The 19,024-nt window shown below is 36.1% G+C and overlaps 1 protein-coding gene and 1 pseudogene across 5 annotated transcripts in view; one reads left to right on the top strand and one right to left on the bottom strand.

Moving 5' to 3' along the window:
• IMMP2L (inner mitochondrial membrane peptidase subunit 2) overlaps window positions 1–19,024 on the bottom strand; it is a 922,093-nt gene that overhangs the window by 822,290 nt on the left and 80,779 nt on the right. For 4 of the 5 annotated variants that reach the window (XM_032643755.1, XM_032643759.1, XM_032643757.1 and 1 more), the window contains exon 4: window positions 10,470–10,573. In XM_032643755.1, coding sequence (XP_032499646.1) covers window positions 10,470–10,573 — 104 coding nt within the window. Of the gene's footprint in view, window positions 1–7,718; window positions 7,755–10,469; window positions 10,574–19,024 lie in introns of those variants that run through there. The other variant, XM_032643758.1, reaches the window with a different exon arrangement.
• On the top strand, window positions 14,137–14,742 carry LOC116759714 (annotated as a pseudogene).

The following is a 19,024-nucleotide window of genomic DNA, read 5'->3' as shown; positions in this document are numbered from 1 at the left end:
TTTTCATGCAATTTTTTAAATGGAAGAGATCTTAGAAATCAACTAGTCTATACCTCTTACTTTGCAGGTGCTAAGACTTGACCCTAAGCATAGTTAAGAAAACCTCTCCCAGGTCACTCAGCCAGTTAATAAGTGATAACAGCTGAAAGTAGTAAGATTTCCTGAAGCCTACTCCTATATTCTTGCACCAACGAACTGGCAGGTAGAGGCTTACAAATTTGTTTTATGTAAAAGAAAATAATAACTTTTAATTAGTTAGGCAAGTAACTTAATAGAAGTGTTTTTCAAATGCTTAATAAGAATCTTCTGTAAAAGTTCATCTCCTTATACATTCTAAGAGCAGTATTATAACTGTTCGTATCTTTTCATTGCTTAACACAATTTTCTATTGCCACGCTAACAAATGAAAACAAACAAAGGGGTTTAAAATTAAAACAACAGCCATTTATAATCTCACCGTTCTCCAGGACTGAAGTCTGGCAGGTTCGGCTGGGTACTCTGCTTAGCGTCTCAGAAGGCCAAAATCAAGCTGCCAGCTGGTCTAGGCCCTTATCTAGAGACTAGGGGAGAGTTCATTTCCAGGATCATTAGGTTGTTGGCAAAATTCAATTCTGTGTGGGACTGAGGTCCTCATTTCTTTGCTGGCCTTTGGCTAAAGGTCATTCTTAGTTTCTAGAGGCAGCTTGCTTTCCTCTGCTCACGGCCCCTGAATCTCCAAAGCCAGCAAAAGCACATCACATCTTTCTCCTGCTTTGGATCATTCTGGCTTGTTCCACGGCATCTTCCTAACTTCCTCCTCTGCCTCTGCTTTTAAGGACTCCTGAGATTACATTGGGCCCACCTGGATAACCCAGGCTAGCCTCCTCACTGACAACTGAAGGTCAACCTTAATTACAACCACAAAGTCCCTTTGCCAGTACAAGGTAACATATTCATGGGCACAATATCTCATCATATTCACTGTCCTGGGCATTACGGCATGGAATCTTGAGGACCAAAATTCTGCCTACTACACTTAGCACCTGTTTTACTAACATAACCTTAAAGATTTACATTTTTTTTAACAGATCCTATTGTTCAAACTTAACAACTCTAACAAAAATGTAAATTTTCACCCCTAACATTTATGCGTCCATTTCCAGGAATGGCTCAGCTTGGCCCTGCTTAGGTCCAATCACAGGGCCAGCTTCGTAGGGACATAACCAGTGCAATCACCCATGGGCCTGGACTCAGAAAAGCCCCACACTTGGGGCTTAATTAATGCTCTTCAGGTGCTATCTTGAAATTCTTAATACGTTGTTTTGTAAGTAAAGTCCTACAGACAATGGAGCATGTACTGAGGGTTTGTTGGAAAAAGAGTATATTTCTCTTTCATTTTTGCAGAATAGTTCCAATAGGTACAAAATTCTAGGTTGGGATTTTTTTTTTTCCTTTAGCACTTTAAAGATGTCATTCAGTTCTCTCCCGTATCCCCCCAATTGAAAAGTCAGTTATTATTTTTGCTTCTTTGAAGGTTAATATCTTTTTTTTCCTTTTAAAAGGTTTCTCTTTTTTTTGGTTTTCAGTGGTTTGACTACCTACCCTGTGCCCTAATTGTGGTTTTTCACTGTATTTATCCTGATAGGATTTGTAGTACTTCTTGATTCTTTAGGTTGATATCTTTCATGAGTTCTACAAAATTCTTAGCCTTTATTTATTCAGGCTATTCCCCTCACCCATAGCCTAAATATTTTCTAACTGACCTATCAACCAGTTCAGGATCCTCCCCACAGCTGTGTCTAATTTGCTGTTAAACTCATCTACTGAGTCCTTCACTTCAGTTATACTAGTTTTCATTTCTAGAATTCCTTTCAATTCTTTTTCTAGATTCTGATTCTCTAATGAAATCCATCTTTTCATCAATTTTTTTAATATATTGATTATAATTATTTTATAGCCCATGTCTGATAATTCCAAAAGCTAGAACACTATGAGAATGTTTCTAATGATTGTTGTTTTATATTTTTTTAATCTTGGTCCTGGCTTGCGATAGGCATGGTTTATTTTTATAGAATGTCAGGTACTGTGTTTAAAACTTATACAGATTCTGCATGATGTCTCTTGTTTCTGGCAATGACAGAGAGTTAAAGTAAAGGCAGATCACCATAAAATCAATTGAGTTTATCAGAGGCTGCATTTCAATTTTTGTAACTTAATAGTCTATTTCTAGTTCTCTGTAACTCCTAGGATGTAGCCCTTCAGGGGTCCCAATTAAAAGTTTAGAGTGTTTTACCAGGGTCCTGCATCTTCCTCCCTGAATTCTAGTTTGTGACCTCTTAGCAATGTGAAACTGCCAAAAATTACACCCAGCATCTCCCATCTTAGCTGCCGCTGCTTGGCTTCTCAGCCTCACAGCCCATACTGTCATTAAGTGACAAATAACCCAAGGTGAAAAGTGGCGCTGAATACAGGGCTCACCTCAGTGTGTTTCTCTTCACTCTGGGATCTTTGCCCTTTGGTAGTACTACAATGCCTGTAGATACTCTTTTTAATATAGCTTTCTCATTTTTTCAGTATGGGCCTTAGCTTGAAATAAACTAATCTATCATACCTGAAAGTGGAGATCAGATGTTGGTGATCTTAATGGCCTCGCTTTATGTATGCATCCATATCTTACTGGTTCCAAAAGTATTAAAGACGGGTTGACATACCTATGGGATAGTTTACTTTTCTGTGTTTTATCTTCTGCTTGAAAGCTAAACCATTTACTTCTTAAATTTTTCAATTACTTCTCTGTTAGAATTATTATTTCAACTTATATTCAAATGTTTCTCCTTAATAGTTCAAGCTGACTCCTTATGTATAACACAAAAGGTGTATTTGGGAGCATTTGGGAGCACCTTCATTGTAAATGCTGTCTTGCACTTTTTTTTTAAATAGGGTAATAGTGTTCACAGAGACTGGATTTTTTTCACAATAAGTTACGTTAAGTACCCACTATTTCAAAGAATGCTGCATGTATAACTTTGTTCTTTGACAACTTCTAGTCATCTCTCAAAGCATATAAGATTTATGAAATGGGTTGAGCAGAAGCTATGGATATCTCCTATAGTTACACTGCCATAAAATCTCAATAATTCAAAATTGAAATTTATGATCACTGAAACATTTCTATGCTATAATTTGAGCCTGAACTAAGAAAAGGTTTTATTGTATAATTAGATGTATAAAAATTGTGAAGGCAGTTTATCCTACTCAAGAAAGGAAATTGCTTTTAAAGGACTACCTTAAGGGCACCAACTTTCTGTATGCCTCTGAAGAGTATTTATAAAATCAGTTTAATCTATATCAGACAATAGCAACAATACTTACATTGCCTCATTTTTTAAGTATTATTTGTAAATATACTTTGTAACGAATGCAAATTATTATGTGTAATTGAAAGTGCCAAAAACTAAATCTCTCATCAAAACAAACTGCAGCCCAGGATTTCACTCTCCAGCATTTTTACTATCAATTAAAGACAAAAAACAAAAACCTAGGCACTTCTTCCTACCTATAGAACCTTTCTTTGAAAGTCATGTTATTTCTAAATTTGTGCTCCTGAAATGCATGATATTAACTACAAACTCAAAAAAAAAAAAAAAATTTGGCTCTAAACCAAAAAAAAACTAGGAATAAGTATAGATAGACTAGTATCACACTAGTAATCACAATTATGTTCTCCCAGCTCAACAGATTAACTGGCTTTTAATACAATTATAGGTCATTATTCATTATTATCATTGCCCTGGGCATTTGTTTCAAAACATGAATTTCGTATTTTAACAGACTGCAATTAATTTCCCTTGGTAGGTCAAGGGACCTTTAAAGATTTATAAGCGCTCAAGACACAAAGGAACTAGCACCTTTCCCCCGCCCCCAAGGCTTCTATTCTATTTCATCTATTTCCCTGGCTCAATTCTTCATAACTCTTTGCTCATATTTACTGCTACAGACGTAGCCATCACAGTCAGAAAATGGCAATTAGTTTAGCATGTTGCAAACCAGCTGTCAAAACTGTATGCAGACTGTGTGTTCGTAATAAAGTATTATTGCTATTAATAAAGAGACATTTCAGGAACCACTGTATCAGAAATTTCATTACAGAAATGGGGATAATCTGATAGATGCAGAGATACATGACTTCTTTGCTAAGAATGTCATGTATGACTTTGCATGACTTCTTTGCTAAGAATGAGTAAGTATCCTCAACCAAACCATCACCACAGTATACAGAAGCTTTATAGTTTGACAGTAAAGCACACTGGATTTGATGGGAAGCCCTTCAAACCTTCGCTCTTCCATTTACCAGCCAGCTGTACGTTCACAAGCAAGTTAGTTAACCTTTCTGTACCTCAGTGTTCTCATCTATAAAATAGGAATAACAACAGTCCCTACTTTACTGGGGTTTATTTTAATGAGGATTAAATAAAAATGAATGTAGAACTAAGCCCAGTGACTGGAAAATGATAAAGTCAGTAAATATTAAAAATGTTGTGAGGCACATGAAAAGATGCTCAACATCACTAATTATTAGAGAAATGCAAATCAAAACTACAATGAGGTATCACCTCATACCAATCAAAATGACTATCAACAAAAAGTCTACAAACAATAAATGCTGGAGAGAGTGTGGAGAAAAGGGAACCCTCCTACACTGTGGGTGGGAATGTAAATTGGTGTACTCACTATGGAAAACAACATGGAGGCTCCTTAAAAAACTAAAAATAGAGCTACCATATGATTCAGCAATCCCACTCCCGGGCATATATCGGAAAAGACAAAAACTCTAATTCAAAAAGATACATGCACCCCAATGTTCATAGCAGCACTATTTACAACAGCCAAGACATGGAAACAATCCAAATGCCCATCAAGAGACAACTGGTGAGATATATGTAAGATGCGAGTAAAGAGATACACACACACACACACACACATACACATACACACAATGGAATATTACTCAGCCATAAAAAAGAATGAAATATTGCCATTTGCAGCAACATGGATGGACCTAGAAAATATCATACTGAGTGAAGTTGTCAGAGAAAGACAAATATTATATGATATCACTTACATGTGGAATCTAAAAAATAATACAAATGAATATATGCAAAACAGAAACAGATTCACAGACATAGAAAACAAACTTATGGTTACTAAAGGGGAAAAGGAGGTGGAAAGGAATGTATTAGGAGTATGGGATTAATAGATACAAACTGTATACATAAAATAGGTAAGCAACAAGGATTTACTATAGGACAGGGAACAATATTCAGTATCTTGTAATAACCTGTAGTGGAAAATAATCTGAATCACTGTGCTGTGCACCTGAAACTAACACAATATTGTAAATCAACTATACTTCAGTAAAGAATAAATAAATAAATGATTTTTTTAAAATAAAGGGATTTCAGTGCTACAAGAAAAAAAATATTGTGGTTACTTTTTTTTCTCTTTGTAGATTGCATGTCTTTTTCCCTTTCCCTTTGGACTTGATCATCCCAACACTCTCACCAACACAGTGTTTTCCTGTCTTTGGGAGTCTGCTTTGCTTCATAGGAGATACATTAGTATTTTTCCACCTCAGACTTTAGGATCTCATCTTAGTTCACCTTAGACACACTCCAGGAAAGCAGCAGTGTACAATGGAAAAAGGTTTAGACACAGAATTTGTCCAACTGAAACGTAATGTGTGTCACATAGGTAATTTCAAATTTTCTACGAGCCACATTAGAAAAGGAAAAAGAAACAGGTGAAATTAATTATAATAATATATTTTATTTGACTGAATATATCCAAAATATTAACATTTTAACAAGCGGCAGTAGCCACGCTTCAAGTGCTCAATAGCCACATATGCCTACTATATCAGGCAATAGAGATTTAGAGTCAAATGGACCTGGATTCAAATTCTAGCTCTGCCAATCACTTGCCATTTACCTGCCAAATCTCAGTTTCTTCACAGTAAAAATAACTATGTCCACAAGATTAAGTGCATACAGAAGTAGCAATATAATGTTGTACCTATGAAACATATAATGTTATAAACCAGTTACCTTAATAAACAATAAATTAAAAAGTAAATATGTCTACTACCCACAAAAATAAAATAATAACTATCTCCAGATACTGTTATGAGAATTAAAATGGCATACACAAAGCACTTAATGCAAGGCCTGACATACAGGGGTGCTCATTAAATGAGAATTCCCTCACCCTAACCTTCTACTCTAAAACTGAATGCTGGCTCAATATAGAATATTCTGTGCCCTAGCCTTATTTCCTTCCCTTCTACCCCTACTACAAACTATAGCCTTTTCCCCCACCTTCACAGCTCTACCTCCTGGCTTCCTATCATCTATAAACTTCACTGTGTGGACTTTTAGAAGCCATGGAACCTCTTAGTCATGACCTAAGTATGTGGTCCTAAGAAATGAAGAGAGCTGTGCCTGAAAACTTCCTTCTCCTCTGACCCTGTCTCATCCATCTCCCCAGCAGTTGCCACTGCTGCAGCTTCTCCGGCAACTGCCATCAACAGCAATGCTTCCTCACCAGAGACAGACTGACCCTCCAACACTGAAAAGGATCATTCTACAAAATAACTGGCCAGACCCTCCAAAAGTGTCAAGGTCAAAAAAGATAAAGAGTGACCAAGGAACTGTCACAGATTAAAAGAGACTAGAGAGACACGAAAAATAAAAATGAAATATAGGATTCTGGGTAGGATCTTGGTATAGAAAGAGGACATTAGTGGGAAAACCAGTGAAATTCAAACAAGGTCTGTAGAGTAGTTAATAGTATTATATCAATGTCAATTTCCTGGTCTCCATAATTGTCCTGTGGTTGTGCATAATGTTAAAATTGGGGGGATATAAGACGAGTAAGGTCTGAGGAGCTAATGTATAACATGGTGATGATAGTTAATAACAGTGTATTATACAATGAACTTGGCTAAGAGAGTAAATGTTCTCACCGTAAATAGGTGATGGACGTGTTAATTAACTTGATGGGGGGAATTCTTTCACAATGTATACATATATCAATTCATCCCAGTGTACACTTTAAATATATTACAATTTTGTCAATTTTACCTTAATAAAACAGAAAAAAAAATTAGGGGTATATGGGAACTCTCTATACTATTTTTACAACCTTTCTTTAAGTCATTTCAAAGTGAAAAGTTAAAACATTTTTAAATGTGATTATTTGAAACTTTATTATGAAGGAACCTCTGTCCCAATGGATGGTAATTGATATATCATTATAAAATAGTGCTACTTATGCTAAGTCTATGGCAGTAAGGCCATCACACAGGTTAATGAAAAGTCGATTCCAAGGTATAGAAAATCCACCTTAATCACCACTATTAGTTTGCAAATCCACTAAGAGAGTATGATGTCACCTACTCACACTCTAACACTGAGGACTTGATGACAGCAAATAATGTTTTGTGCGACCAGTAACGTTACCAAACAAATACACCGTTTGATTTAACATTACTGAATAATGTGCTTAAACAGTAGCCCCACTGCTACCAACAGAAAGAAAGTGACAGGAAAAGGAAGAGATGCAAAGAAGCGTATTCCAATATGCACACTTCCCCCACCCAGACCTTCCTTGGTTTAGGAAACGGGCCTTGGTCAATAAGCTCTGAATGAAATTTCTTACAATAAAAGTCTGCTCTGCTACATCCTGTGTTCCTGTAACATGAATCAGCTCATAGGCAACTGGTGAGAAAGAATGGAGAAAGAATTTTCAGTATAAAGCAGAAGCTGCACTGGTTCACATCTGATTTTCTTCCCGGATCATTAATGTTTTGCCTCATTAATAATAACAGCTGAAGGCTAAGTACACTAAAGGCAGCAAAGTAAGAAGGAATCAGTATTATACATTCAACCTTTCTCCTAGAAGTGCTTAAAGCAAGGTTAACTGGGATCTTTGTTTTCATTAAAAAATAAAGTTATAAATAAATAAATAAAACAAAGTAACACAAAACAATGAGCTGAGCATACATCTCTGGGATCAGTACATTTTGTACAAAGCTTGCAATCTTTCCTCTACTTGCACCTTCTGGTAATAATGCCCCTGGCCCTTGTAAATATAGATAGCCTCAACCCTTCCTTATATAGTCTTCCATCAAGCTACCTTCACCTTTTTTAAGTAAAATCCGACATTTACTGCAGTGTTTATTTATTAGAAGGTTCATATGTCTTTTAAATGGTGCTATTGGAATTGTTGTTATTTTTATTAGTGCTCTGGTTACAAACATGCATAAGTCCTAGTAACTTAAGTATGAATTTACGAACTACGTTTTCCAGAAATGCATATATAATATTATCATAGAAATGCTGCATTTCCACATACTCTGAATACATAAAATGCTGTCCGAGGATAATTTAAAATATAAACTGTCAAACTACCTTGTTTCCAAAGATTACTTATATATCAATAAAATGTGTTATTAATACCAATATTATATTTATCATATTTTATATTTAGCCATAAATGCAAAATTTAGTCATGCATTTCCGTATTAGTCACACATTTCTTACATAGATAGGATATTCTAATGTAAGGACGTGTCTAGAAAGCATTTTTGTTCTAAAACTAAAAAGATACTTAAAACAGTGTCTTTTACTATATTACATCATGCTAAAGAAGATTTTAGTATAAGACTTCTGGTTCATAAAAAGAAAGCAACAATTACTGCTTAATGATTATTTGTTATTAAATAACATGATACCAATCACTAAGCATTCTTATATGTAAATAGTTCCTGCTAGCAACAAGCAATTATGAAAGGAAATTTGTGTTATTTGTACATGACAGAGATATAGCACAATTAACTCATTAAAAACACAGTTCAACCGAAGTAGCTACAATTCAGTATATCAACCTTAATTTGAATACACTATTTCTGAAATTAATTTATATAATAAATATCAATTACTTTAATATTTACGTAAATGAATAGTGTTCTCTTTTTTACATAGTCTATAATATGCTAGGGTACTGTTATGGACCCATGCAACCCTGAATTTTAAGGAGCCTTTTTTTTTTCCCAACTACCTATTCAAATTCACTTGGTTAGAGATAGTCAGTATGTTTCTCATAGAAAAAAGTTACTGCACGATTGTCTGCTTATAGTGTGACCTCTTTCACTTGGGTGGGTATCCTCTCCACCACTAAGCGAGGATGTAACCTTGTCAAACCAAAGGCAAAGGAATAATGAGCGCACGACAGGCTAACCCAGCATGGAAAGGTTGTTAAGGAGGTTGCAGAAACAGTTCCCTAAATGACAAAATAAAAGTATACTCCAAAGAGTAGTTTAATATTAAAGAAAGCACTCAAGAACATGAGAAGCATTTAATTCCCATCCTCGGATGGTTGCCATACAAAACTTCACTCAAATTTATTTCATTAGTTACTTACCAGATTTACTTAATATGTTTTCAAATCTTGGTAGAACAGGTTTGACTGAGACACATTTAGAAAATATCTACTTCCACAAAGTACTAGCCAAAGGTAAGTATGAACCAGTAGATAACGTTTTGCTTTTACCAATTATAAATTATCACCCAACAAAAAACAATCATTCCAATTCAAGAATCAGAACTATAAGTTGGAAGTCTTCACCAAACAGGAGGATTTTTACTATCACTAAACAAGTAACAGTAATTGCTACATTAATTGCCACCCCAAAGCACTAACTGGCATAACAGGGAATCATATTAAAACATTTTTATAAGTAGCTGAAACCAGCAGAAATTAGGCAAGTTCTGTTGCAGTCTTCTCAATGTAAATTTACTTTTAAAATAAACAAACAAATCTCAAGCATGTACTAGGACTATCATTGTGTCAGTTATGTACATTTTGACATTCCTTTTCTACACTATGAAATTTTTGTTCTGGACCAGTCTTAATACTTTAACAGAGAAACAGTGCCACCTTTTGGTCCCATACAAAAGCCTCCAGTCTACTAGTCTTCCAAACTTCCTTTTTTCAGTTAAATTACCGATATATATAAATGCCACTGAATTTCATGTCACAATTATCATCGTCTAGAAATATTTTGTAGCTACACAAGCTAATAAACCATAAGAGTAACTTAACAGTTGCTTCCAAAATGTGGAATTTCAAAATACCAAGTTCATGTACTCTAGATCATCAATATAATAATTTCTAATCAACATTTCATTAAACACGTTCTACCAAATCCAGGTATGTCAGTCAACTGATATATTTTAAGTATAAAAGAAAAATCCTTTCTTATAGCATTGTTACATTTCAAAATTGATTTTGAAAAATGCATTATATCAATATTTTAAATGGACCTATTAATTTAATAATTGACAATATGGTATAAACAGTGAATTACTAGTTAAATCAGATAATTATAAATAATCTTATATATGAATATAGTATGTTTCTGATGTACTTACACCAATGACACAATGTCACCACGTTGTACTTCAAAATTCCTCACTTTCCAGTGGTTCAAAAGCACCACATCAGATGACTGGCTCCCCCCAGGATTCAAAGAAGGCTAAAAAATAAGATGAAAGAGACATATCTATCATTTGTATTTTTCATTCCTCATGGTTCCTTGCACTTCATAGCTGTAGTGCAGTGCAATAAAACATTTCTAATATGGTAGCTTTCAACAAATTGCTGTTCTAAAATAACTGCAAATAATGAGTTTTCAAAAAGGCTCGTTGGGATTCTTCACAGAGAACCAGAAAAAAAATATATATTACCAATACTTATTTGAAAGGAAAACGTGCTAGATATTCAAATCTTTACTAAACTCCAACAAAGAGCATGGAAACCTGTAAGAAGAATTAAAAGGAAAAAGTGAATCAAACCTCCCAACAAAATATTCGGATAGGATCTAATTCCACAGTTAAGTACACATTATCGTTCCATCTGGAGAAAAGAAGAAATAATCTCAAATCAACCAGGAAAACACCCATATGAAGAAGTAAAGGGACCAGAAGAAACGAGTGATGGGATAATCTTGGAAAATATGGGAATTTGCCAATTTGACCTCTCTTTTCTCCAGAGAGCATGCAACAAGGGTCCTGGCTCCAGTTTAAGCCTAATAAGTAACCTTCACCTTAGGATTCAGACAAGTTTAGATGTGCCTAAGGATTGATGGGGCAAAAACTGAGAAACATTTCGTGTAAGAATTCATCTGAAGGTCAGGAATCATCTAGGCATAAAAAACTGACTGAGGAGCCATAAAGCCAACATACCTGTCACCTGGACAGGGGTACAGAAAAAGCCAATGGATATTAAGTCTGAAACTTGAGGGTGGACAAAAGAATGAGAAAAAGTAGGAAAGCTTTATCACCATTGACCCTCCAGGGTCTCTGAGAACGTCATAGGGGAAACAGCAATTTCTGCGGTGGTGGGAAAGGTACCAAACCACAGCTGAGGCGCTCCACCTTCATAGATGGTGGCCGCAAGAGGAGACACAGCCACAGCAACCAGGACAGGAACGAGGAAAACAGTGCATGCCAGACAACAGCCCATCCCTGGAGCAGTAGTGACATACTCTTTTTTAAAGATTCCTGGTATTACTTGTAGGTTCTACAAAGCAGATGTGGGCAAAGCTGTGGAAATTTTGCATGGGGGCTATTATCATGATCTTATTTTTGACTCCCCAGATTTTTTGTGGCCAAAAAGTATTGGTTATCCTTGGGGGTCTCAAACCCTTCTACAGCTTCTGCAACTCCTTTATGTGATAATGCCTAAATATCTCTAACTTTAGTTTTGAATTCCCTGCTGATCATCACTTGACTATCTGACATAAAATTCAACATGATTAAATGGAATTTGTCATCATTTCCTACCAAAACAATTTTCTTCCTTATTTTCTTACATCCTTATTTACCATTTTCCCAGTCAACCAACTTAAAATCTTAATTATCTTTTTACTTCATATCCAACCAGTCACCAGGCTAAAGGGATTTTCTTTTCATAATATCTTTCACTTATGGCCCATCTTGTCTCCTCTCTACCATCATATTTCAAGCACCAGTCATCATATAACTTCATGCACCTATACAAGTCAGTCTCTCACCTCCAACTCAAAAGTGCATGATTCTATTTCTTTATAACTATAAAATCTTAAGTTACTTAACTTTATTATATTCCAATTTCCTTACTAGTAAAATGGTGATATTTAGTAACTATTCTCTAATTAATAATTAAATAATCATAATAGCCAATATTTGCTGAGTACTTACCACGTGCAAGACATTGTTCTAAGGGCTTTACAAATATTAACTTATTTGGTGAGATCATGCATTTAAAGTGCTTAGAACAGTTCTTAGCCCATAGTTAAGCTCTCAATAACTTCTATTATTGATATTACTAAATCACAACTTTAATTAGAGGTAGTTTTGTACCCTTTCCCCAGGTTCCTCCTCTGGCTCTATTCCTAATAAGGAACAGAGCTGATATGGCAGGATAAATCCAAGGGGCTTTGTTGGGCCATGGTGCTAGGGTATGGAGCTTTTGCCATCACACAGTAGGGTTAAGCTGAAAGTCACGCTTCCATAGGGGTTTATTCCTTCTCACCCATATTTCCCATTCATATTCCCTATTTCTTCCTCTCCCTCTCTGCCTTTGAGTTCTGTATCTTGCAAGTCCTTTCCCCTTATTTCTTTGTATTTCTCTTCCTACATAATTGCTGTGGCAAAGGCGGCCTGGGGGAGACCACCTGCACATAAAGAGAAAATCTCCTTTCTACTGCACTTGCTCTGGGTCCATTTCTTTTCCTTGCCATCAGAGTAGTGAAGAACAAAAGTTATTTAATTATTTCCAACTGCTCTTCCTTAGTGTCTTTTATTGTTTTTCAAAAGTTTGTGATTACAACTCTTAATAAGAAAGACATTTTACACTTTACCCAATACACACATGCACGAATACACACATCTGAACAAAATGCCACAAAATAATAATTACCTTTACTTCATACACCCTGATATTTTCTTTGTCTCTTAATCCATATTTTTAAAATTCTGTCTAGAGCCAACCATATTAATTTCCCATCCACTATTATTGATTTGCAACCTACAAATCAGTTGTAGCCCACAGTGCTAACATCATAGCTTTAGATGATTCTTCTTTAACCATTATCCTATGAAGGCTGCTTTCTTCTGGAATTCTACCATCAGTTCTTTCATCTCTGCTTTATATTATTTCCTTAGAAAAGATCATCAATATTCTCAGTTGCAAATACCACCCATATACCTATGACTGTTAAAAGTGAAGTCCCAAATCACTTCCTCCTCTATACTCAATACATAGCACTGCATACTACAACACTTCGCATACTGTGATGTCAGTTTTATTAACCTGTCTCCACATCTAAACAGGAAGCACTTTATCCATTATTGTGACCCCTAGTTAAATTTATACCCTACCCCCCAACTGCATTTCTGAAATTCTAGAACATAATTCTAACTGGTTGCTGGGCATCAAATTTGATCAAGCTATTCCCCTACTTAAAATCCTTCACTAGCTTCCTGACACTACCAACATGACTGTCTTCAACATAAAAATCAAGAGACATATGATCTGCAGGACCCTACCAATCCCCATTTACATAGTTCCTACAAGTTAACACTAAACCACAAGCAGTGCTCCCTATACACAGGTTAGCTCCTCACACTCCCAAGGCATCATCTAAGCAAAATTCCTGCCTGAAGTGTTACCCCTCTTTCCCTCTTCCCACAATCTGTTTAACTCATACTTCAAAACAACACTTAAGGGCCCCGCCCCGTCGCCACGTTGTTCCCTCGGTGCTGGACAGGAGCAACTGCAGTCGGACCCGGGCAGTGCCGCCGACGCCTCCTGCGCGCCGGGTCCTCGACCTTCTCTCTTTCCTCACTGCACTCGGGCGGGCGGGCCCGGAGCTCCCGGGCTTCCTCCGTGTGGCCGCGAGAAACTCCCTGCACTCCTATAATGAGCCTGGCACAGTGGTGAACGGCTTTTCCTGCGGTCCGTGCCCAAGTGGATCTTCCCGACAGCCCTAGAGATAATGATGATATCTGAACTGAACAATTAAGGGTTCTGAAATCAGAGATGTTGAGATTAAAAATGGCAGGAAAATCACTGTTTTTTAAAGTAATTCTCCTTGAAGATGGTGGAGTTGGGAAGAGTTCTCTAATGAACAGATATGTGTCTAATAAGTTGGATACCCAGCTCTTCTATACAATAGGTGTACAATTTTTAAATAAAGATTTGGAGGTGGATGGACATTTTGTTACCATACAGATTTGGGACACGGCCGGTCAAGAGTGATTCAGAAGCCTGAGGACGCCATTTTACAGAAGTTCTGACTGTTGCCTGCTTACTTTTAGCGTCGATAATTCTCAAAGCTTCCAGAACTTGAGTAACTGGAAGAAAAAATTCATATATTATGCGGATGTGACAAAGCCCGAAAGCTTTCCTTTTGTGATTTTGGGTAACAAGGTTGACATCAGTGAGCGGCAGGTGTCTGCAGAAGCAGCTCAAGCCTGGTGCAGGGACAACAGCGACCATCCTTACTTTGAAACAAGTGCAAAAGATGCCACGAATGTCACAGCGGCCTTTGAGGAAGCAGTTCGAAGAGTGCTTGCTACCGAGTATAGGTCAGATCACTTGATTCAGACAGACACAATTAGTCTGCACCGAAAGCCCAAGCCCAGCTCATCTTGCTGTTGAAGTTAGAGAGGTTGCCCGTGCGATCTAACCAGCTCATACACTTGCACAGATAAACACAGGGTGGAGATGAGAATTAGTGTTTGCAGTGATGGATCATGTACTCATAAAATTAAACTAACCATATTACTGCCTTGTTAGTGGGCAGGAGAAGGGACACATCCACTCACAGGAGACTCTATTTACTCAGTAATGGCACCTTACATTTATAAGTTTTAACGGTTGTCTAATAATGTTTAATTTAAATATGTATGTTACAGAGCTAATAAATGAGATGACCAAGACTTTATAATTAAAACAAAACACTTGAGTGTTCTAGAAGTTACTGTTTTTTCCCTGGGAAAATGGAGAACTACTTTTTCTATGTGTATATTTTTATATAATTAGCATTCTGTTCCTGGTTCAGGGAAAATATGTCCTAAAGCAAAAATGTTAGATATTAAAGATTAAAATCCAGGAAAAAAAAAAACTTGAATTCCATGAGGCAATCTCATAGGAATTCTTTCCTATCACTCCTTATCTCTCCTCCCCATTCCCATCTTCAGTCTCCATTAGGTGATCAAAACTCCCAAGTTCCCCATCAAAACCTGTGACTGCTGCTATCATAGCAGTTTTAAGCACATATTATAATTATTGGATTCTCTCTCTCTCCAAGAGTCCATAAGCATTTTGAGAATAGATTATTTCTTATGTCTGTGTTCTTGATACGTGGGCAAGTAAGGATGTTAATAAATTTTAGTGGAAATAATTTTTTAAAAATCAATTAATGAAATTTCCAAAGACTCCCCAAATCAACATGCCCAAAACAGAGACCATATTCCATCCTAGCCCCAAAATATACTTCTATACTCTCCTCCTTAGTTAACAGTATCACCACTCACCTTATCCCCCATACTAGAAAACCCTTGAGTCCTTCTCAACTTCTCTCTCCGAGTCACCTATCACCAGACTTTCCCTCTTCCCAGAATGCCTTTTCCCTACTTGGAAAAATTCTGTTTATCTTTCAAAGCCCAGCTCAGATGATGGTGACTTCTCTGTGAAGCCTTAAAACAAAACACAACAAAACTTGAAGTTCCCTTGCAGAAATTAGGAAATTACATCCTGGTGCTCCATGGTTAGGGACCGAATAATCCCTATAGACTCAAATCTTGACACTTGCATTCATCTTTCCCTTACAGAATCAATCATCTACCAACTTTTCTAATGTTAATTGTTAGAACCAAAAGGTAATGCATTGTAAACAAAAGAGTTATGTAGGGAAAAAAAACGCAGAAGGAAGCACGTCTAATTTCAAGAAGTAAAATATTAGAATCATTAGTCAACACCTGGAAGACCTTGTTTGATTTTTACAAAGGAAACAATAGTTTTCTTTTACCTTTCCTCTCCTCCACAAGGCTAAATTAATCATTCCCCACCTGTGCTCCCTTAGCAATTTAGGTAAACTTCAGGGATAGCTCTTAAAACCTTATTAGAGGTATCGGCCTATACACATGACTCTTTCACTGTAAGTTTCTCAGTTGCAGGAACCAAACTTTATTCATTTTTGTATGCCCAATCCCAGAACAGTGGCTGGAAAATAGTATTTCTATGCTTTGAAGTTTAAAAGATTAAAGGTGTTTGAAAGCATATTTAACTAAGATGTTTCCCAAGCAATGTACGTTATCTAAACAATGTATACATCTCTTGGACTTCCCTAGTGGCACAGTGGTTAAGAATCTGCCTGCCAATGCAGAGAACACGGGTTCGAGCCCTGGTCTGAGAAGATCCCACATGCCTCAGAGCAACTAAGCCCGTGCGCCACAACTACTGAGCCTGCGCTCTGGAGTCCGTGCTCTGCAACAAAGAAGCCACTGCAATGAGAAGCCCGCACACCACAATGAAGAGTAGCCCCTGCTCCCCGCAACTAGAGAAAGCCCACGTGCAGCAACAAAGACCCAACGCAGCCAAAAATTAATTAATTAATTATTTTTTAAAAAATAAACAATGTATACATCTTCCAAGAAAATATACTCTGGATGAGTAAGTTCATTAAGAAATTTTTTTGTGTTGCATCATGTAGGCAATTTAAGCATTAGGAATAAAGTTGGACAGTGCTTTATTAGTAGCCATAATAAGATAATGCTAATCAAAACAGAATAAAATTTTCTTTACAATTCATTTGTAAATGTAAATAACACTTATGAATATGAATAACACTTTTCATAAAGAGAAACTTTCTGTAATTGGGAAACTGTTCCTATAGCACTATAAAAACCATAGTTGTTTGTACTTCAATTAAAATTTTTTAAAAAAATAAGTACACTTTACTTCCTGAGTTTTCTAAAACAACTTTTCAGAAGAAAAATAATGCACTAACTTCAAAATGAAAATTTTATATAAGAAATGAAGAAAACTTCATTTGGATGATGCAATTTTAGAAAAATTAGTAAACCATGTTATTTCTTGGAAATTTTACAACTCGTTTTTCCCTGTGGAAGGGCAGTTTGCTTCAGACAGAGAAAGCAATCTTTTCAAACCAAAGGTATACACATGAAATCTAAATTAAAAGTCATAAACTTTGGGAACGCAATGTAACCAAAGAGTCCATATTTTCTTGTCATGTTGTTAATATTTTAAATCCTAGATTCCCAGAGATTACGTCAAAATTATAACAATGTTTTCTGAAGTAACAAACCTCAGAGAATATTTAATCTAGGAGTTTCTTTTTTTGTTTTAATTGAAGTATAGTTGATTTACAATGTTGTGTTAGTTTCTGGTATATGGCAAATTGAGTCAGTTATATATTTTTTTCAGATTATTTTCCATATATATAAAACTGAATGTATTCTTACTGAATATAGTTCCCTGTGCTATACAGTAGGACCTTATTGTTTATCTATTTTGCATGTAGTAGTTTGTATCTGCTAATCCCAACTCCTAATTTATCCCTCCTCGCCCCTTCCCCTTTGGTAACCATAAGTTTGTTTTCTACGTCTGTGAGTCTGTTTCTGTTTTGTATATAAGTTCATTTGTATATTTTAAAGTCCACATATGTGATATTATATGATATTTGTCTTTCTCTTTCTGACTTACTTCACTTAGTATGATAATCTCTAGGTCCATCCATGTTGCTGCAAATGACATTATTTCATTCTTTTTTTATGGCTGAGTAATATACCTTTGTGTGTATGTGTGCACGCACGCACATGCACGCCTGTGTGTGTGTGTGTATATATATATATATATATATATATATATATATCTCACATCTTCTTTATCCATTCATCTGTTGATGGACATTTAGGTTGCTTCCATGTCTTGGCTATTGTAAATAGTGCTACTATAAACATTGGGGTGCACGTATCTTTTCGAATTAGAGTTTTCTCCAAATATTTGCCCAGCAGTGGGAGTGCTGGATCATACAGCAACTCTATTTTTAATTTTTTAAGGAACCTCCATACTGTTTTCCATGGTGGCTGCACCAATTTACGTTCCCACCAACAAGGTAGGAGGGTTCCCTTTCCTCCACAACCTGTCCAATCTAGGAGTTTCTACCTGTATCTCAAAATGTGTGACTGTGTCAGATGTTCCTGCTTGCAGTCAAGGAGATTTCCAGCAGCAAGGGGGAAAACACTGCTAGTCATTGGGATTACCAATAAAGAAGAATAAACCCAAAAGCAGCTCTGCCCTTCTTTACTTCAGTGATTTACATTCTCACACAATCAATTCCTTAGCTTCTACTGTGGAGCACTAGGATTAAAAATCAAACAACTTAGATAAGTCTTTTGGACTTGTACACACAGTTGTATTTAAAATAGATAACCAATAAGGACCTACTATATAGCACAGGGAACGCTGCTCAATGTTCTGTAATAACATAAATGGGAAAAGAATTTGAAAAAGAATAGACACATGTATATGTATAACTGAAAAAAAGAAAGAAAAGAAAAAAAAAATCAAACAACTTAGATAAATCTTTTGGATAGCCCTTGCTCTAAAGACAGAAAACTATGTTCAAAACTGGGCTCCACTTGCTTACTAGCCAGATTACCTGAAACAAGCTATTTAACGTTTCTAAACCTGATTTCCACATCTATAAAGTGGGGATTGCAGTACCACCCACCTCATAGGGTTCTCATATGAGAATTAAATCAGAGGATCCAGGAAACATTCTTAATAGTGCATGATACCAGTCAACAAATACGATGATAATGATGACTACAGCAACAACAGGACAAAGGGAAACAAAATCAAGTACAACATCCTTTCCATAAGATTCAAGATAAGATTAAGCCTTTGCTTATTG

Source organism: Phocoena sinus, chromosome 9, assembly GCF_008692025.1.
Source record: "Phocoena sinus isolate mPhoSin1 chromosome 9, mPhoSin1.pri, whole genome shotgun sequence".
In the NCBI taxonomy this organism is placed as follows: Eukaryota; Metazoa; Chordata; class Mammalia; order Artiodactyla; family Phocoenidae; genus Phocoena; species Phocoena sinus.
The sequence above is the reverse complement of the archived record's forward strand: the minus strand, read 5'-3'. Positions and strand labels throughout refer to the sequence as shown.